This window comes from Echeneis naucrates, chromosome 24, assembly GCF_900963305.1.
Source record: "Echeneis naucrates chromosome 24, fEcheNa1.1, whole genome shotgun sequence".
NCBI lineage: Eukaryota > Metazoa > Chordata > Actinopteri > Carangiformes > Echeneidae > Echeneis > Echeneis naucrates.
In genome coordinates, this window is record NC_042534.1 from 9,795,366 (window position 1) to 9,817,343 (window position 21,978).

The 21,978-nt window shown below is 42.1% G+C and overlaps 2 protein-coding genes across 9 annotated transcripts in view; one reads left to right on the forward strand and one right to left on the reverse strand.

The window, feature by feature from the left end:
* Window positions 1-27: 27 nt before the first annotated feature.
* map7b (microtubule-associated protein 7b) lies at window positions 28-21,688 on the reverse strand. 7 transcript variants are annotated; one of them, XM_029495957.1, is made up of 19 exons: window positions 21,490-21,688; window positions 10,228-10,398; window positions 10,024-10,101; window positions 9,246-9,409; window positions 8,658-8,775; window positions 7,612-7,722; window positions 7,129-7,224; window positions 5,966-6,085; window positions 4,929-5,077; window positions 4,034-4,173; window positions 3,643-3,884; window positions 3,402-3,552; window positions 3,142-3,310; window positions 2,957-3,061; window positions 2,826-2,876; window positions 2,718-2,745; window positions 2,475-2,592; window positions 2,174-2,352; window positions 28-1,751 (listed from the first exon to the last, which is right to left on the reverse strand). In XM_029495957.1, exons 1-19 carry the CDS (start codon window positions 21,533-21,535, stop codon window positions 1,741-1,743), a joined length of 2,247 nt encoding a protein of 748 aa, XP_029351817.1. In that variant the 5' UTR covers window positions 21,536-21,688; the 3' UTR covers window positions 28-1,740. The 7 variants fall into 7 exon arrangements, with proteins under 7 accessions (XP_029351817.1, XP_029351816.1, XP_029351819.1 ...); XM_029495956.1 differs by having other exon boundaries at window positions 4,929-5,101; XM_029495959.1 differs by lacking the exon at window positions 7,129-7,224.
* Window positions 21,335-21,978, forward strand: part of iyd (iodotyrosine deiodinase) — a 29,336-nt gene continuing 28,692 nt past the window's right edge. For both annotated transcript variants that reach the window (XM_029495964.1, XM_029495965.1), the window contains exon 1: window positions 21,335-21,920. The gene's annotated coding sequence lies outside the window, so the exon portion shown is untranslated. The remainder of the gene's footprint in view (window positions 21,921-21,978) is intronic.

Genomic DNA, 21,978 nt, shown 5'->3' on the forward strand with positions numbered 1-21,978 from the left:
AAATCATGAGTGAACAGGTGATCAAATTCAATGTTTTATTTCATCTGGAACAGTTATACAAAGATTTGTTTTATGGTTGGTCAAATCTTATCTCACAGCCTCATTTCTCTGTAGAGAGCTTGTTAGTTTTCAAAACTTTGGAGAGTCTTTAGAAAATATATCAATTTTTTACATAATTCATAGGTTATCTATAATATATTTTACAAGAGACTTTGTTTTTCTTGAAGCGATTTCTTTGCAGGCTACTTCAAATTACCATGTTGCTAATGGCATGCTAGGTACTGCTGGCAAAACAGTACTTCACACCCAGATATTGACAATCTGTCTGAAGTTTCCTTCATTCTGGTGATACTGCAAGAGTGTAGAGACAGAGGAAACTAGTTGCAAACGTTAGAAATAAATGTGAAGAGAGCAGCATTACTAGAAATTGAGCAAAAAAGATTGAAGATTGTGGCCATGCATGGGTTAAGTTCCAGTGTTTTACTTGAATCCACCCACATTCATTTAACAGCTCCTTTACAGCCATAACAGTCATTTCTTCATTATTTTTAACTAAAAGAAAACCAGTGGAGAGTTTGTGTGTGGTCAGAATGTCAAAGCTCACAGGGAATGCATATTTTCATTTCAATGAGACCAAGTTCAGACAAGTCACTTCATTCTCTCCACAATGCAGTAAGGCAAAGAAACATCAAAATTAGCAGCATTTTCCTAAATTCAAAATCCCCAGAAATAGTTACATTTCAAAACTAACTTCATCTGTAAATTAATTTTACTATATTTGTACTCCCTCCAGAGCAAATAGCCTTAACACCAGGTAGCTAAGCTACGGCAAAGTGGTCTGTCAGACAAATGAAAAGGAATGGGCAGGACTTAACTTCAAAGCAGAGTTTTTCCTCAGTTTGACACTGAGACAAGAAAGAGTGGGGACAAAAAGAATCACATTTCATCTGTACAATAATTAAATGAAACCAAAAAATTCTAGTTTACATTCTAATTTCTCAGTTGTCTGAGAAAATATTTAACTTAAACTCCTTGATATGCCAACGCTGCTGCCGCACCCCAATAATAACCTCTAGTTCCAAACACTGTAGACACAGTAAGATATGCTACACCACGAGCTTTTCCTGTACCTTTGATACACCTTCATGCACCGAAATCATTCCTACAGTATGCCCCATCTCTTCTGTAATATTTCCACTGAAATGCTGAAAAGTTGAGAATAACAAGGTTCCAGTTAGAGAGAATCCACACATAACTGAAACGTTATAATTCAGAGCTGTTTCAGTTCTAACATCACATTACCTATTCAGTCAGTCTGATTACAGGAGTTCAACAGAAATATCTTCAAGTATCGTGACTGATCTCATACATACAAACACACAACACGAGAGTAAGGGGATTTATGAGTGCCCTCCCATGATTTCAGGACTTCCATTTGAGAATCAAGGGAAGGAGGGGTTGTACACAGAACAAACATGACCAAGTGTAAACACGGCCACAGTCAGAGAGATGATCTGTTCCCGTCCGTTGAGGGAAAAGTAACTTCTCTCTGAAGATTCTTTATGGAGATCTTTGGAGACACCGTCTTTGGGAAATTGATGTGGTGTTCTGGTGTCCTGGGCAGGTGAGAAAATAAACCTCTGGAGCTGTGAGCCCTTCCTTTGATTCAGTTCATCAGCTCTGTGTTTCTCCACCTCTCTCCTCTCAATGGGTGTGGAGTCTTCTCAGTCTCACAGGGGATCAGGCAACATCTAATAAAATAAAATGTATATAATGGTTCAGTAAAGTCTATATAAAGTAAAGAGTCTGAAAACTATCAGCTGAAGGTACTTCATGCCTCATTAATATCACATGCACCCTGTAGCATCTTTATTATTCAGTTCGGGATGATATGATTTCTATCAACTTTAATAAATGTTGGTTTTTAATGTCACATTGCACCATTTTAGTCAATCCGAATAGAACCTTTTGCTGCAAGTCAAATGTAAATAAGGCAAACGGCATATTTCAGATGACAATGAGGATATAGTGAGAGTGTGTGAGGAAAGGATGGATAATGAGAGGCAGTTTGGTGGAATTATATAAAAGCACACTGAGAAAGTTTCATTTCCCTTCCCGCCTGCTAGATCAGATCATGCTAAATTCATAAAGAGAGTAAAGTGACGAGGCAGACCTGGTCCCTGCTGGGCTGATATATCCTCTAGTCCACTCAGAGGCTTCAGGAGACCATTCTCCCTGAAGGCAACGGCAGGAACTCTCTCCTGCTGCTGCTCCTCCTCCTCCTCTCCCTCAGGAGGAGACAACCTGGAATGTGAAGGCAATATGATCACCTCCTCAAACTCCCCATTTTCCCTGGAGAGGAGAAATACAGTCAGTTTTGTTTCCTTATTACAGGCATTCAGTAATGATAAAACAGCACCCAGCAAGTATGTGATGAATTAAAACGTTTTTGTGGTGCTGGCCTGCATCTGTACCTCTGGTCAGGGTAAGTCAGTGCTTCAGTGCCGGGGCCTGGGCAGTGCTCAGGTTGCTGACTGTTCCCATTGCTGTTGTGTGTAGAAGACACAGTCGCAGCAGGTGGAGCAGGAGAGGCTGATGATGGGAAAAAGCCGACACTGCAGTCAGAGATAGTATCATGGAAACAACTGCAATGGCTTTTCTAGCATGGGTTCAAATAAAGAATTTACACGATTGTAGAGAAAGGTCAGTTAAAGTACCTGGGCTGTCTGCATTCCTGTTGACTTTCTGGAAGTGGGAGAGAAGAAGAAGAGAATGAGAGCTCAAAACGCTTATCTGCAGTCAGATGCTATGTTTCTTTCCTTTACCTTATCTGTTGCATCTGAACGTCTTGTCCTCTTCATAATCTCTTCCAGGCGCTGATGATTGAAAAAACGAAGCCTTTAAACAAACTGTGCCTGAGGAATATCATTGAATGATGTGTGTGAACATGTTTTACCTTTTTTCTCTCCAAGCGTTCAGCTTCCTCTTTCTGGAAGTGTTTCTCTCTCTCCTTCCTTAGTCGCTCTGTCTCCTCTCTCTGTCGAGAGTCTTCCTCCTCTTTCTAACACACACATAATCTTTTAGTCTTGTGTGATTAACACAAATGGGTCTTAGTATAAAATTTTTTTTATTTCCTCTGACCTGTTTCTGGAGTCTCTCTGCCTCTTCTCGCTCATTCTGAAGTCGCTCTTCCTCCATCTTCCTCTGCTCCTCCTCCCTCCTCTTCCTCTCCTCCGCCTGCCGCTGAGCCTCCTCCTCTCTCTTTGCCCGCTCCTCTGCCTTTCGACGAGCCATCTCCTCCTTTGCTAACCTGTACAGATACGCAAGATTATCACCATCTGGGACGCACTTTCACACAACTCCAGTACTACACACCTGGTCTCTAGTGATCATGCGCACACCTCGCTTGTTCCTCCTGTAGCCTGCGCTCTTCTTCTTCTCTCTCCCTCTGTTCACGGGCCAGCCTTCGTTTCTCAGCCAAGATACGACTGGCCTCCTCTGGATCTGTGGTACCTGCTGTAGGCTTGTGGGCAGGAGGACTGCTTACACTCTCTGGAGAAGAAAAAAAATACTGAATGGCTCAAACTGCTAACCTGCTGATAATGCGACTGTCAAAGTGTTTGAAGAGTTGTAACAGCTCACCGGTTCCTGTCGGTGCTGCCAGTGTCTGATCATTCGAGGCCTTGTTCTGACCCAGAGGCTGAGGTCGAGGCTGAGAAGGACTGAGAACCTGCTCTTCCTCGTCCTCTTGGGCCCCAGTGGGAGATGGGTGGTGGGGGCTCTCAGATGTGATTCTGACTGGACGAAGGTTTCCAGGGTCCTCTGCCCCTGGGGACTTCAGCAGCTTAGGGGTGGGAGGCCGCCCCGCTGTCTTCAGTGGAGCCCTGTGTGCAGGAGAGAAAAGCAGCATATGGCTTGAGAGTTTTGGCCCAAATAAGAGTAAGCTGCTCACTTACTAGTGTTAGTATCCAATCAGACACAAATCTATGAATGACCCTTGTTCTGTCAACTGTCATAGCAGCAGTTATCCTACCTGCCAGGAGAGGGTGCTGTCACTTTTCTGCTCTTCTTGCCTGGGGAAGAGCAGCGTTTTCTGGGGGGAACAGTCATAATGGGGGCCAACGGGAGTGACAGGTTGCTCCATGACTTCCTAACGTTGTCACGGTCCTTTTGCTGATGGGGCAGGACATGGAGGGGAAACAACTATTCAAACTGTGCAGGTCCTTTTCCACTTTTAATCAGTAGCCTGGTACAACAGCCTTGTGTTTTCAATGAAACATTGCTTTACACAAAATGCCCTTAGCAACATGGCAGGTAATCATGTAGAACAGACTGTGCTTGGACACAGGTGTCCCACTGACAGCAGTCGAAGATGATTAGGATTACACTCGGACAGACTCCCTTTTAGCGCTGCATTATTTTTGACCTTTGCATTAGCCCCAAAACCAACCAACTCATCTCTCATGTTTCGATGACTAATGTTCAGCTAAATCCTCACCTAAAGAGAACCATCATGTTCCTGGACATCAATGCTCTAATTATAATAAAAAAATCATTACAGACAACACGTATAACTGTAGGTGGCTGCATTGTGTCTAGGTACTTTGTGTGTGTGCGTCAGTGTGTGCAGAAGATGCTCTCCTTCTAAGTCCTTAATGGCATAAGCTGTGACAGAGCAGCAGACAGATGGACAGTGGGTGCAGTCGAGTGAGTGTGTGTCAGTTAGTCAAATACTGTGATTTATTGTGTCTGACTGATCTGGAACATCATCAACATTGAAGATGAGCAAAAATGGAGCGCACATCAAGACACCAAATATCAATATCAAAATGACCTTCAACCGGACAGTGTCATAGTTACATTCAGCCTATCTGAAATACTATTTCTTTCTGTCATACAGTCAAATACGTACGCTGGTCCTGGCCTACCTGTGTGGTACCAGTGGTCCTCCTGCGTGGGGTGGTGTAGGAGGATGAGGCTGGCTCCCTACTGATGCCCCTGCCCTGGCTGCAGTAATGAGGGAGAGGTTGGGCCTGCAGGGCCTTGAAGGATATGGAGCCCATGGGGTGGCAAGACACTGAGCGAGGACACACAGGCATGGCTATGGTGATGTACAAGGTGGGAGATTGGGATCATTTCAAGGACAGTAATGGACAGAATGTGGAAGAGTGGATCATTGGAAGGGAGTTGGTAAAGAGGAGTAAAAGATCGAGGAGATAGGGAAGTATAGGAAGGAATTTGATCAATTTGATGGATGTCAAATTAATAAAGTAGCCAAGCAGTTGAGAAGACCAGGGGAGGTGTGAGAGGAATGGTTTAGGTAGAAAGAAAAAAAGAGAAAGAAGACATTAGTGACAGTTGCTGTAAAAAGTCCCAGTATTAATGTATTTCTACTTGGACAGAATAAATTACTATTCACAGATATGTGAATAGGAATTATTGAGCATTCAGCATAATATGAAATTATTCTAAAAACTACAAGACGGGGAAAAACACACTTCCTATAAAGTAACAGAAGAAGAAGAAGAAGAAATAGGCCTCAAATTACCAGGCAGATATATTGCTATAAAATGTTAGGAATTGAAAGGAATTCCACTATACGTTTCAAATAAAATCACTGGTGCAATGGTAACAACAAAGGACAGGGAATGTCAATGAGAGAATACCAACCCTAACCAGCTCACATGTTTAGATCCTTGTGTGTGCGAGAGTGTATGTGTATGTGTGTGTGTGTGTGTGTGTGTGTGTGTGTGTGTGTGCGCGTGCCAGCTTAGTGTGCCTGTTACAGGCTGGTGAAGGAAGTTTTACGCAGTATAATGCTGTTAGAAAAGCCAAATCTGATTAAAATCGGAAACTATTCTGGCCAAGACACAGACATAACTATGAGCATGTCCATCCTGTGAACATCTCAGTCTATTCACCATATAAACTATGGGGGCTCTCTCATGATGGATGTGTGTGTTACCCGTATGTTCTCCAGACAGACTCATGGCACTGCGACTGCGGGCCAAGTAGGAGTGTGTTGGCTGCTGCAGGCGGTTCACCACATTGCTCTCCCATGGCGTCAATGGAAGACGGCGTAGCCCTGCAAACACATATGCAATGAGGTTTGATGACAATTAAAGCAATTGGCTGCCCAGTGATTACCCAAAGTAACCAGAAAAAGCAGATTAAACTGATGCATAGTTATAAAAACTTGATACCAGTCCTTTTTCTTGCACTGTGTAGACAGGAGCTAAGGTGAAGTTGTATCCATGCACAGGCTGTTATGTTTCACCTACACCTGCTAAACCAGACTGTTAGTTGAGAGTGAAAGCAAACAGCCTGAGGTGAAGTGCAAACCAAGCACAAACACTGAGGAGAGCAATAAACTGAAACTGGCAAATCATTTAAAATGTGCAGGGAGCTTTTGCGCAGCTAAGTCCGAATATTTGGCCATGCACAGTCCTTGGCACCTGATCGAGAATGATGCAACACTTAATTCATTCATCTTTATGAACACCTGATTTGTAACTTCAAAGGACAGTTTATCAGGCAAAACATGCAGCACAGTTCACCCCGATAATGAAGCTGAGTACAAGGTTGCAGGTTTCACAGAGAAGGGCAAAGATACAACTGGGCTGGAAACTATGCAAAGGAAACTGAGGCTGGTTTGTAGCGTTTGAGTGTCTATATCTACATGTCTCTCCCCTGGTGAAAAGTGGGTGCTGATTTTTCAGTGTGGATAAAAACGGCATGGAGTGTTCCCACAAAAACAAAAAGATTATCCTACAGAGGATTAGAGAAAGGGGTCACGCCAGAGGGAGGAAAAAAATCTTGATCCCTCTGATGAAACACATGCACATATACAATGCACTCTGTTAGCTGAATGTGGGCACATCATTCTGGAATAACATCACTTCTAAATCAAATTTGGTCGGTTCAAATGTCATCTCAAACAACTGTTCAGTGACACTTTACCTTAAAAATTGAACACAGATGTTTCCTTGTCTTCGTCGAGACAAAATGTGTGTCGAGCACTGTTCATTTCGTTTCAGAATTCCTTTCTAGTTTCCAGCTCATGATCTTTTTGCTTCAAAGTGCAGATGTAAAATTGGGAGCAAATTGCAAATATTTCCCAAAAAACACCTGTGTTTTTGTGCTGGTTGGTCTTTCCTTGGTGGAGGCGTGGTTTAGACTGAGCTTTGCTAATAACAGGGGTGGAGGCTGTTCTCATCTGTAGGCCTGTCAGCAACATATGAATATCACAGAACATGATGACTCTTCAAATGATATATATTTTAAAGATTAGTAGATGCTTTTTTTTTCAGTGTAGAGATGAGAGGGTCAATATCATATGAAATTACAGCCAGCAGCCTATTAGCTGATAACCAGTGTAAAATGCTAACCTCACAGACATCTGACCAGTACTTTGCTTGTCATTTAATTTGTGGCAAAAAAGTAAGTTGTGCATCTCCTATTTTCTTCAGTGTCACTACACTCCCAAGCCAGAAGTGGCCACAGAACCAAAACAGACACGATGGCATAACAATTCAGCCAAAGGCAGTCCATCACAAATGAATAATGTAATAAATTATGTGACTGTTTGTGTGTAATGTTCATCTTTATTACCTCGGTCTGGTGAGTGTAGGAGTGTGGCAGAGGAGGAGGAGAGGCGCTTGGTAATGACAGGATCTGCATGTCTCGATAAATTCATCGTGGACACTGACCGCCTGTCAGCATCTAACGAAGAAGCAGCATAAAAACAAATGAATGGTGTATTATTTAATATGGGACCTAAAGAGAGAAAAAGATGGTGCGCTGGAGACATTCTACTCTACGAGTTCTGGTTAAGTGGTTAGAAATGAAAAAACTACAAATATGTCGCTAAAAGGGGGAAATTATTAAAAATGAATTAGTGCTAAATGGGTCTTATATCATCTAAAAATGAAGCTATAGTGGTTTACATGAACGATCCTGTCTCGGAATTTTATGCCATGTGACAAACCGGATTGCTACGTTCAAATAAAACAACAAATACTAAACATGCCATTCACATTGGCCTACATTTACACTAATGGCAAAAGTGTTGTAGGGTAACAGTGCTACAGTCAGCCATCTAACCAGCTAACTAACAGTGCTTGAATATTCACATTGCGAGGTCACTCCGTATCTGCGGTAGAGACTGAAAGCACTTTGCATGTGCTCCAGTCCAGCAAGGTCGAGTGGATAGAGGAAAGCTGACTCAACAAAACCTGGACCAGGAGGGGAAGGACAATGGCAGAGAAACAAAGAGCAGACAGGAGGGAGATGCAAGAGTGAAGGTGAGAGAGAAAGGGAGTCAGGTAGGTGTTGAGTTTGAGAATAAGGGGGGATGGGGGAGCAAGAGGCAGAGAGGTAGAGCAGGGTGTGAGTCAGCAGTATCAACAGAGGGCAGCGAATCTGAAAAATTGAAACATAAACATGGCAGAATAACAGACACGCAGAGGCTGGCAGACATATTTACACAAGAGGTATGCTGTCAGCAACAGCAAGATCAGATGTGGTCAGTAAATGTGAGGACTGATGAGCCTCACACCAAACTTCATGGTATGAGATTTTTAGGTGTCACTGTTATGACTGTGGAGAGTGTTGGCTTGTGGAGCTAATGCATGTAGATGTGTAGCATGTTAAAGTACCGGCTGGGGTGCTGGGAGTATTTGTGTGCAGCGCCCCTCCCCACGACCAGCGGTTGGGCTTCTGTCTTGCTCTCTGGCTCCTCTCTAATGTCCGATGCATCACCGCCTCATGACGAATCTTTAGCCAAAAAAATACAACAATGAAAATAGCATTTATATTAATCTTCACAATATCTTTACGAAAAGTTTGGAACACAGAATTTGCTTTTTCTAGATTAAATAACCTTCAAAATCAAATACATGTCATACTTGTAACTCCTGTAAGAAAGGGGTGAAAAAAGGAAACATTACAGCTTGACAGTCTGTGACACATGCTGTCATGCAAACACAAATGAGACACAAACTGGTGTGCAGAGAGGAGATGGCAGGGGAGTTTAAACTCTGGAGGAAGGGCCACATATCATGTAAATGACTTACCAGAAAGAGATATTTGTTAGCCAGATGATGAAAATGTTATTGGTGGGAGATTGCGATTGGAGTGTAACATACGGTTTTTATGCCCAGAGTGATAAATATGCTTTAATATGTCGGTCTGTGTGCTTCTGTAACATCTGTATGAACAGACATGGTTATGACATGTTTCAGTACCCTGTCCTCTTCCAGTTTCAGTCGTCGTTTCTCTTCCACTGCAGCCCGTCTCTTCTCCTCCTTTATCCTCTGCTCCTCCAGCTTTTTCCTCTTTTCCTCCAGGTGCTTCTCATAGTGCTGTCTGGCTCTTTCCTCGCGTGCCTGCCACTGGGCCTCCTTGACAGCTGAGGCATGATGCAGAAAACACACACTTAACAACTACCGCACAAGCATAACTATGTGTTCATGTGCTGAAATGGCAAAAAGAGAGAAAGAAATCATTGAAGTGCGGCTGATCATATGCATACACATCGGCTTGCAGTAACAGTATGATGGGTCAGCTGTGGATCATGTGATTAGGCTTTAACTCTCAACACAAAGGAAGTCCCTCAGCCTCTCAGCTGGGGCCAGAGGTACGACCACGGTGCAATATGACAAAAACAAACACACTTCAGCGATAGGCACGTGCAAAGACAAACAAGCCATGACCCAAACTCATCTGTTGCAGTATGTCACTTACAAACTAACACAAGAGTACACATTCAAGACACAAGTGTTCCTAAAACCTGTCCCATGTGGTTTGACCCATTATGTAACATGGGTACCATGGTGACGGGGGTGCAGTTTCCAGCCAAGACTTTATGTAACAACTAGAGAAACAAGCACTTCAGCACAGCTACAAACCAAGTTAATGATATGTTGCTGGAAGAAGTGGGGGATGCATTTAAAGTCCCTTTACACATCGATCTACAGTCTGCTGTTTGAGCCAAACATGCACACACACATACAGAATACACACCATTCTGTTTCTCACGCTCCTCCCGGCGCTCACGGGCCAACCTCTGTCTCTCGTCAATCTTGTTAAAGAGAAGTGAGTCTGCAGCACAAATAAAAGTTAAACAGCAGAACAAACTACTCAGCAGCTGCGTGGAGAGAGTGAGGAAGACAGAACAATCATGTGTTCTTTGTTTTTTTTATATGAGAGAAATATCCCCCAACTTACCTGTTTTGGTAGCAGCATTGTTATAGGGGCTGTTGCTGGTGGTGGCCCTACTGGGGGCTTGAGTGGAGGTAGGTGTCAGGGTGGGAGTGTAGGTCTGTCCGGACCCTGAGGAACTTGGCCGGCTGGCTGAATACAATGTGCCATCCTCTGATTTATAGTAGGAGTAAGATGCTGGAAAGAAAGACCAGAGACAGTGTTTCCAGAACTTTCTTAAATTCAAATTCTACCAAATCTATCGGTATTGTTTTGTAGGATCCTTATTAGCTGTCACTGAGGCAACAGCTACTCTTCTTCAGTCTGCATTACAATGCACCTAAGCTGACATGCAGTCCTACATTAAAACAACACAAAAGTAAAAATGGACCCTTTTCCCATCCAGCACCAACTGTAAGAAGACCTAGGCTAATCTCGCTTGTATACACAATAGAGAGATATATTTTCCTTTCTAATAACTGTATCTAACAGTTAGTTTATAACAGACAGACAATGCTGATAGTCGGTCTGCCATCTCTGCAGTGTGTTCAAGCCCTGTGGTGCAGTCTGTCAGGAGTCAGAATTGGTGCGAAACAACTTGTACCACGTTTCCTTTATTTGCAAACATTGTCAGTGTGATGCCATGTTGTGACTCAGCTTAGAGCAAGGCTATTGATTAATGACACCATCGGGCTTAAGGTGACTCAGCATTTTCAGGCCAGGCTCCTGGACACAGACATAATGCTTAACATTGGGCTTTATACAGAAGCAGATGGGCTAGTCCCAAACGTCCCAAAATGAAAACATGCAGATGCCTTTGTGCTTTGGACTAAGTGGCTGACTCAATTAATGAAGGACACAAGGACAAACAGTATTAGAGTTGCAAGATAATAAAGGCAATCTTATAGTGATGTCTGGTTGTTGTCGATTTTTTAGTACATCACACGAGTATATTCCCCAAATATGATATGCAGAGGTAGATGTGGAAAATAACAATTTAATACAAAACATACACTGCAGCTTTCTGTGGGTACAATCAAGAATGAGTGAGAGTTGAGCCTCCACAGAGACCAATCTGTCCCAGAAAGATGACGACCAAATTAAATCTGTCCCCCTGATCCAGACAAAGTAAAACAGATGGCCTCTACCTGAAATAGAACAGAACACACAGCCCTTTCCACGTTTTTCTCTCTCCCTCCTTTCTACATGGCTTCTTTATCTCTTAATTTCAATGGCACGTTAGCTCAACTGGATGATTAATGATGCCAGGAACAAGGTATTGACCTCAAAGCCAATGCTACAAGTGGAGTCTCTTCAAATGCTTGAGGACACTTAATGTATCAATCAAAATTGCAACAGCTTACTTTAATTTTTGTTTCAATTACAAAAGTAATGCTTCAGCTAAGTTGCAGTTAATAATGATATATTAAGGAAAGAAAATGGCGGTTTTGAGACAAAGCCATGGTGGGGTTTGTTTTCTTAGTTCTACTATTTATGGTTTGTGACGTTCCAAAAAATTATATAAATCCAAAGAGTTGATGCTGTTTCCACCCTGACACATTCAGATGCCTTATGGTAGTTCACAAAGGACATGCTGGACAAAGATATGAGGTCATGACTGTAGAGGTATTACATATCACAGTCTGTGGGACAACTATAGGGGTGTATACACAAGTATTAACAAGCCCATGCTGCCTCAGGTGCACCGGGCCCTGGCTGGCTTCATAATGGCTATTGTTATAACAGGAAAAGCATGGCTGGGCCAGGTTACAATAATGTGTATTCTATGTAGTCCTCCTCCTGAAATCATTTTCCTCAAACAAAAGATTGACTCATTGAGAAAGGACAATGTCCTGCAGCCAAATATTGAACTGGGAATTTGAATGGGCATTGGATTAAGTACAATAATAGCAAAAATGAGATGAACTCTGAGAGAGAGGTCTTAAGACCATTAATGAAATAGACAGAAGACAGAGCTCATATCAAGTTAGACTCTGGAGGGTGATACGGTGGACCTTCTGACAGTGGTGATAGGGAAATGGCAGCATCACTTGAGTTAATTTGACAATTTGAGACTGAAGCACTTCAATGAAAAGACCTGGAAATGCTCTAAAGACATTTAAAGACAATTCACAATGTATAAAAACGCTAAGAACAGGAGCAGTATAGTAGCATGGATCAATGGAATTATAATTAATAAACAATTCATCACCCACAAAAATGGCTGTGAATGTTTCTTGTAGGAAACTTGGGTCAGTGCAGCAGGAAGCAATATTGTGAAAACAGAAAATATTATGAAAACCAGCTTGTGTAAGTGGATACAGTACAGTAGGTGTGCTATCAAAACATTTGCATGATACACACTGTATTCTGTTATAAAAATATAATGTGCAAGCTAAAATATAGTGATGTCAGAGGTGTGTTTTTGCATGCAACCTTCACTCTGACTAGCATGAGGTTCTTTCAGACAGAACATGTACAGAATATACAGCTAATCTCAAATTACTTGACATAGATAATTCAACAGCCATTCTCTCCTGTATTTGCTCACAGACATTATTTTTCAAATTAAAAAACATCTCATTTGTTTATATAGTCTCAAATCATAACAGAATTACATCCAGGCACTTTGCATATAGAGCAGGTCTAGATCAAACTCTATAGAATTATAGGGACCCAACACATCTCACCATGAGCAAGCTAGTTGCAAGGGAAAAAAAAACAAAAAACAAAAAAACACTTCTTTAAGAGGATGGGACCTCAGGCAGAATCAGGTTCAAGGAGTGTGGCCATCTGCTTTGACCAGTTGGGTTGAGAGAGAGAGAGCTGGGAGAGAGACATAACTGACTTTACAATGAACCTTTTTGTATATGAATTTCTCAAATTCACACTGTGAAAACGACAAGACTCATAAAAGCTAGATATTAGTCACCTATAATGTAAGACGCTGTGCTACTAAAATTCTCATCACAATCCCCATGCAATCTCATACATCTGTATAGAAACTCAACCTAATACACACAGTGCATTAGCAACTAGAAACTAATATGGTTTGTCTAAATCTCTTGGCAGGTACTAAAAAATAAATAGAAATAACAATGGTGCTACACAAGTAAAAGTTGCCATGTTGTCAACACGACTGATTCACATTAAATCATTTTTGAATGAACAGCAGCCAACCAACTTTGTAACATTATCATTCAATTGCGCCACGTGTAACTGACAAATGGAGCTACTTCACCTTTTAAAATTAATCAGACAGTTGGAGACATATATGGTTACAGGGCTTACCATGCTGTTTAAGTCCAGTGAAAAGCATTGTGTATATGCTTATATACACAAATTACCTTTTGCATAGCCCAAATTCCCAGACAGCATACACTGAATAAGTAGAAATCAGTCAACTTAAATGATTCGCAATATTGAAGAGGCCAGTCAAGCTCAAAGAGCATCATGTGGGCTACTGACAGAGATGAGACTGTGTGCAGATCAGAGTAGCATTGGGCCTTAGTTTTGCTATACTATTACCCTACAGAGGGAATGACTTAAAGTCATGAATAAAGCCTTCCAAAGAGAACGAGACAAAGTTGAATGCTCTGGATACATGATCAGAGTAGAACTGATGGAAGACTTGAGCTTAATGAGGCTGCTACACTGGCTTCCATCTTGGCTAAGCACAAATCTTGATTCCTGAGATGAGAGTGTAAACTCGTATCATGGGTACCCATGTATCTATGTACTCACTCTTGATGTGAGAATACATTCTCCTACATTATCTACTTCTACATCATAATTTGTACAGGTAGAATAATGGAGTTGACTGTAATTCTGATCGCAACGTGCACAGGATGGCCGACTCAACAGGAGAACTACCTCTTAAAACACCGTGCCCTGTGAATTCAACAGTGAAATGTGTTTATTATTGGTTCATTGGTTATTATTGGTGTTCCCAACAAGTGTCAAAGGCTCATCCATCTGTTGTAGGAGTCATGAAACAAACCGCAAATAGCATCAATTATATTTGCTTGTGCGCACTAGACAGCTGTTTAACAACTTCTGCTAACACAGAGGTATAGTGCTTCATCCTAGCCATAAATATCCACCAGTAAAGTGTCAAAGACTACTACTGCCATGCTTTCATCTGGCCTACCTCTGTATTTCCTAAAAAACAAACAACACACTAACAAAGAGCTCTGCTTTTTGGGTAAACAATGTAGAATTCCCTCTCACGGTAACTGTCATTTCAAATCCAGTAAGCTGTGGTTACAAGGGGAAAAAAAAACTATCATGACATTTACAGTCTTTACTGTTTATTACCACCCTGCACCCTGTTAAATCTGTAAAGATTTATAAATGGCAGCCCCACAAGTCCCCTTATCTCAGCACAAACCTTTACCTGGATTTTGGCTCATGATTCCAGGAGAGTCAATCCCAGGATGAGACCTGTTGAACTCCTACTTCAGCTAGTGAGCCCAGAGGGCCAAAATCAACGTTCCTTCTTCCTGAAAACATCCTACACAATGTAAGATAAGCTCAAATCCAAAGTCCATGGTGCAGCTGTGGGTGGGGGAACAGAAAAAAAAAATCAAATTCCTCACAACTGAAAATGGGACCACCCAAAACTCAAGTGTTTCTACAGTTAAGGGGAAAGCAGATAGGGAGAAAAAGCAAGAGGTCAGCTGTAGTCGGCGTCACTGTTGTTGAGAGCCAGCTGAGTGCGAGACAGGTTGTGGTGACTCTCCACCCCCCATCCTTTTGTCCGTGTGTGTGTTTATGTATATATGTGTGTGTGTGTGTGTGTGTGTGTGTGTGTAAGAGAGACAGAGAGTGAGACATAGGGAGAGTGTGACTGTTTAATCTGGCCCTCCCTCCTTTCATTCTGGTGTATGTGCACTCCCAACCCCCAATCTATCTGCATTCATTGGCAGTCAGATTAAATGGTCAGAGTTGGCGATTAATGCTGTGCTGTCCAGGCCAGTGGGTAGCAGGCAGGCACACCGTGTGTCTCCTGCCTCGCCTGCAGCCTGAGAGGATTAGCTACTGCTAATGCTAAGCTAAACGCTAAGCTTTGGCCAGCAGAGGCCTTTCAGACCTGCATAACAGGTGCAAACAGGGTGACTACTACTTTATAGCACACGAGGCTGCATTCTAGTATGGAAAATCTGCAATCTGTCATCAATATCAGTTTATGGTTTGCACCCAAATTGATATGAGGGGACAAATTCAGAGATTAAGGATGAGGGAAAAGTACTTTTTTCAACCAATATCAAAACCATCTTAACTCTATCGGAAATAAATAATATATCCATTCAAATATTTTCAACCCAGCCATGCTATTACACATCTAAAAGCAATTTAAAAACTCCACTTATTTCATGAACACCACAGTGATTTTAATGAATGAAAAGGTAAGATAAGGATGAACACAGGATAGTTATTATTCTACTTCCCTTTGCCTATTCTCCTCTATTATTTATGTCTAATTGAGCTCTGTACACATGGCTGGCCCATGAGGAAACAGCAAAGCCCTTAGTATGAGAATCATGCCATTCACTGAAAGGAAATGCAATTATGAATGTAATTTCTATCTTAAATAGATGAGATGAGTCAAGTTAGGTTTTTTTTTTTTTTTTTTTTACACAGCAACGCAACTCGCTACTGTATGTCTTGATTTACGTTAGTATCATATGGGTGAAAAGCATAAAACTTATCCCCCTAGGTCATTGATGTTACTCTTCCACAATAAATTTGTTATGAAACTACACCTCATGAATCAGTAGAGAAAATACCGCAAATAAACGAAGAACAATGATAAACGAACAAAAACTTGCCATGAATTGCAGCTGACTGAACAGTGTTTTCAGAGCAGCAGTGCATTGTCTATTCAGAAGGAACCTGAAAAGCTGATTTACATCAGAGTCTGATTTGTCCTGTCAGTTTCATTATGAACTGAAAATATTTGAGCACTCAATGTTTCCCTCGCACTGATTTATTTATTGCGGTGTGCCACAATATCAACTTTAACTTGTAGCTGATGGCGGTGCATGCATTCACTTAGTCATCACCACACCTTTTCTTCACCTGCTTATTTCTAAGCAAAGTGGGGAGTAAAATTTGATCATAAGTGGCCGCCTTCTCAGATACATTTTAATGCCAGTTGTAAACTGACCTGCTAAGTTGTCCGCTTCTGACCACATTGCATAAGACCCAAGTTACTGCCTGGTCTGAAAATGGCCAAAGTTTGTTTGCAATATTATACCTATAAAACACGGTCCATAGCTGTTCCACTGCCTGTTCCCTGCTTTACTCTTGGCAAAGCAACTGTCCCTGGAAACTTGACAGGACAAAATGGTATCAAATGAACAAATCAATAAGTATAAACAATAAATAACAACATATGCTGTCAAAACGGCAGTAGGAGAAAAGTTAGTGAGTGAACTTCACACGTTCAACCTGCTGTGACTGCAGTCCCTGTCTTTTTGACTGACTGCTCTGCTCACTGGTGCATTAAAACCACATACACATATGAAGTAAACTGAACCTTCATTCTCATCTGTTGTCCTTCTGTTGACCTAATCTTGCCATGTCAGCTAGTTTCAACATACAAACACACACACACACACCTGTCCCTGGTTGGCTGACCAAGATGGCTTTATGAGTCTATAACTGCAAACCACACACAGAGCAAAACAATTCCATAATCATTCAAGCTCCTTGGCATCCAATTAAATACAGACACGCATATTTTTCATCCTAATAGATATTTTTCCAGTCATCTACCAGGATGACTCTCCAGTGCTGTAGTAGTCTTAGTGTCCAAGATATTAATGCGCTAACAAACACACAAACATGTCCATACACACACAGACACAATATAGGAGTTTAACAGCACAAAGTGCCCAAGCATTCCAATTCATTTTGCGTTCCACTTTAAGTTTCTTTTTCTCTTCATACCTTTTTTTTTCCTCCTTCGAGGACCTCTCCGCTTTTGTCCCTCCTCTTCTTCAGAGATGGTGAAGAGTGCTGGGATGGCTGTGTGGCTGCCTCCCTTCTGCCGCTTCCACTTTCCCAGCAAGCACCCACCTGCACACCCTCCTCGTCCTTTACCCTCTGACATCGCCTGTCCTGTTGCTAACCCTCTATCCCCTAGCTAACTCATCCAGCCCCTGCCCATCCCACCCTGCAGCACTGGGTGGGTGGCAGGATGAGTGAGGGGGAAAATCAGCGATGGATCCCAACAGGATGCTGAAGGATAGGGTCACCTCTTACTGCCTCCCCTCTAGTGACGAAGTAAACCGGCAATAGCTAACAGCTAATACTAAGACCTGACTGCACATTGCAGCTCTGAGGGAGCAGGGAGAAGCGAGGGGAAGAGGGGAGGGGGAGGACAGAGAAAAAAAGAGCAAGATAGATGGAAGAAATCATTTTAGATGGATTACAGAAAAAGGATCAAGATAAAGATTATGAAAAAAGGATGAAGTACATAATGATGTTTAGGGAAGGTGTTAATGTGACAAACAGAGCAGCTCACTGTGCAATGTCCATCCTGTCTGCGATGGCAGTGCCAGGCATTGAGAGGAGAGTGAAAGAGACAGAGTGAGACTGAGGATGAGCTCTTGTAGTCTGGTTAAGAAAAGAAGACTTAATCCAAAAGACTGTCTTGGCCAAGAGCTAGTAGGATTGGACTCCCTCGCTCCTCAAGAGATGCTGTTGCTGTCACACTATTGCTGCAGCCCTGCTTCTCCCTTCTTACTCGACTGTCTCTCGTGCACCATCAATCCTGCAAATGCAAACTTGCGTCATGCAAGCAGAGGCTCTATGGTGCGCACACACACACAGGTAACAGAGAGCAGCAGGGCTGTTGAAATATTCAGTGTGAATACAGAAGTGGAAGGTGGTCTGTACCAGCAAAGGGTTTTCCCAACAGCAGCAGCACATGGGCTGATTACGCAGTGGGAGAGTGCAATTAACACACACACACACACACACACACACACACACACACACACACACACACACACACACACACACACACACACACACACACACACACACGGAGCAGTATCTGGAGAAGGGGTGTGTCCATAGAGCACATAGGATAGGTCCCCACCCCATTCTCCGCTTAAAGAGCCATCAGCTATTTGACACGTCACAATAACCAACTGTGCAGCAAATATGGAAATACTGCAATTAATGTGTGGCTGGCCTTACAGAGAGCAGTATTTAGACTAAACCATCTTGGGGTTTTGAACTTGCCTAAATTAGAAGAATTACTTGAATCATTATAAGTTAGGGTTCAAAGAGAGACAACACATTCACATACACTTACTATTAGAATGCTAATTTATTGGGAGCCCCGTCACCATCCATAAGCAATAGTAAAAATAAAAACAAAAATTAACGACAAAGCACACACCAAGACCCCCATTACCCACCTCCACCCCCCATTTCACAAACACAATTACTAAACACATTTTCAGTTGTTTTGCACAACTGAGACCTTGGTTCACGAAAGGTGGACAATTTACAAAGTCAATCTAAGTTCATGGAATTTGTGATTAATATTTTTCACAACTTTCTGCATTATTGGAAGTCTACTCAATAATCCACACACGAGCATGGACAAACTGTATCAGTGCAGAGCACACTTATCGGATATCTACCAAGGCAAATGCACACAGAGATTAAACAATCAGCAGGACAGCTTGAAATGTTAGAGCCACTTAGGACACCATAGTGTAAAACAGTGCTTCTCAAAGTGTGGGGCGTGATCCACCGGTGGGGAACGGAGACATGACAGGTGGGGCACAACAAACGGGAGGAGATTTTCAATTTCATGCCTATCTTACTGTAAATGCTTTTCTTTATTTGCAATGAAGATAATTCACTCTAAACAAAACACCCACATACAAACAAAGTAAGAATTAACGGCTAAAATGATTAATGAGCATTAGGAGACCGGGAGAAAAATGTAACCTGGGACTAAAGCGCAAAAACAATGATTGACGTCGGTAGGATAATTGCAGCGGGCCAATATTTGCAGCGGGACAACAAGGTAGCCTGAGCAACATGGATACACTTGTGATGCGGACCACAAAAGAACTAACTAACTCACACACACACCTCTGAAAACGAAATACAGATCTCAGCTCAACATTGAGCATGACTTGAGAGTGGCAGTTTCATGCCTGCAACCCAGTTTTGAAAGGATGTGCAGTGCAAAACAGGCACATTGCAGCCACTAATAAAAGGAAAGTTCTCTTGTTTTTTTTTTGCACAGATTGCAAATGAAACACTACTTCATTATTTGACTACTGTTCTTTTTCTTTTTGATTCAAGATATGAGTTATGATGGCACAACTGCACTCTCTTTTCTTTTTGAACTTGGCGTTGATGTTTTATAAAATAAAATGTAATTTGCCAAGATTTTTGTTGGGATGACAGGGTCAAGCGTGGCTTGAAAATCCCCACTTGTTCACAGTGGGAAATGACCAAAAAAGTTTGAGAACCATTGGTGTAAAACATCAAGGGGACAAAAGACTGAACAAGATAGCTATCTTAGCTGAAACACATTACGGGGACACTGTTTGTAGTCAGCCTTAGATTTATACAAACAAGAGTATAGCTTGATATGTAGTCTGGCAGGTGGAGCATCTGCCAATAGACACCTGTGGTATATAAAAGGAATTAAGGACAAGATTTGCTGTCTCATCTTTGGGAGCACATGTTGTACAAACACACAGTCATCATAGAGCAATCTGATCTTTGTCCCTGCAGGATAGAGTAATTCTACACTCAGACTTTAACCGGACAGGGTAGGCTACACACCCTTTTTACACCTAATGAATGTGTGTATAAGAGACAGACTGGGAACAAATTATTTATTTTAACTACAGGCACATTTACAAATACAATTACTTATTCGGTCTAAATCTACAGATAACAATTTGTTTTGTCAATTTGTCCACTTAAGGTAATGCAGACAGTTCTCCTGCATGCACACATAATGTGAATTTAGAATATACTGCTTGACTATACTCAAGAATATATTCAAGCATACATTTAGAAAGATGACAGTAATACATTTAGTGACATTACCTTTTTTTGACAAATAAAGTGGACATACTATAACCCATAATTTCACGGTGGGGATAGAAAGTGAAGTTCAAATAGTGCTTGGGAGCAAAGTTGTAATGGCAATGTGACATAGTTTGTTATTAATAGCTGTATGTCCTTTTACTCTACACCTGCTGGATAAACTGCTCAATCCAGTTTGAAGCTATCGTGGTTTGGTATTCAAAACACACCTAAACAAGCAAGTTATGATAAAGCGGCACTTTTCCAAATTTGTGCACAGCAAGGATAACAATCCTCAACTGATCAGCTGATGACAGCTTTTCTCCAACAACAACAACATATTCCTGAACAAGATCTGGTATCATCAGCCCCCTCGAGATAAGCTTTAAAACATATTTTACTTTTTAAAGCAACACGCTGCTGCCCTACCATCAGATCCTGGTCTGTGACGTCATGGCAGGTATTTGCCATTAGCAGCTGATGAAAATCACCTGTTGTGTCGTCACTAACGAGGCGGGGCCGGAGGAGAAATATGCAAATATGCAAATATGCTTTCTTATGTTCCACAATGATCCAAGACCTAATTCATTCTGCACTGAATTACAAAAACAAGTAGAAAAAATGTCCATATAAAGTAAAGATATGCTTAAGAGCGCACACCAACAGGCCAAAAAAAAAGTGAGCTGTTGCCTTTAAGGTCCTTTAGTTAATTTTTACTCACGACGCCATAAATTAGTTTAGCATTGGGCCAAATGTGGCACACTTCACTGTGTTACAGAAAGTTTGTTTTTATAAAAGGCAAGTCCAATATTTATTACAAGTTGGACAACTTATATATGTATATATAAAATTACACGAATTCACTTCGATTGAAGCGGCGTTTTGACAAGTTGGCAAAATGTCAGCAACAGGTGTCTGAGTGCACAACGACAAAGGGGAAAGGTAGAGCATGTTGAAGTGGGATCAATGACACGTCGTGTCTGATGAAGAAAGACAGAAAAACCTGTCGGGTGAGTTGTTGTTTCATAGTTAATCCCAGTCCCGTGACCGACCGGCTCCGATTTAAACTTCAGTCTGACTGTAATTCAACATCAGCGCTCAGACACAGATACAAACACACAAACGGACTCACTAAGACTCTACGGATCCGTCAGCATTTAGTCCGACTTCAGAGTAAGTCCGAGTTTAGTTTTGTGTCCGTGTGAAACTCACCTTGGGACTCCGGAGGAGATGTGTCGCTGCCATCCTGGTCCGCCATTTCTCCTGACGTCAGCTGAGAGCAGGAACCCGAGGAGGGGACCTGCCGGACTGAGGCGGACCGGGCCGGCGGGCACCCTCTCCCGGACAGGTGGGGGCCGCCGCCGATAGGTGGTAGTTAAAATCCCTGGGCAGGATAAAGTCCCCCCCCACCACCACCACCACCACCACCACCACCACCACCTTTGGACTAGATTTACTTTAGATAAATTATTTTGAAAGCCTCCTCTGGTGAATCAGGAGCTGAAGGTTTCCTGCTCTGAGGATGGAGGTGTGTGCTGAATGAGCCTGATATGGGCCAAGGTGTTCAGGACGGACAACATGGCCTCAGATCTGCGAAGCACTGCGCTGACATCTAGTGGCGACACGACTGAAAATAATCGGAGGTAATTTGGTGTTTGGGTACATTTAATTATATTGTTATGCCAATTAATGTCAGCATTC

Excerpts from the sequence above, each read along its gene's own strand:
- map7b (XM_029495956.1), bottom strand. The coding sequence starts at position 21,535 with ATGGCGGACCAGGATGGCAGCGACACATCTCCTCCGGAGTCCCAAG. Across the intron at positions 5,102-5,965 it reads TCTGTCTGGAGAACATACGG|CCATGCCTGTGTGTCCTCGC; the intron begins GTAACACACACA and ends ACATCACCATAG. Across the intron at positions 2,593-2,717 it reads CAGGAATGCAGACAGCCCAG|CCTCTCCTGCTCCACCTGCT; the intron begins GTACTTTAACTG and ends TCCCATCATCAG.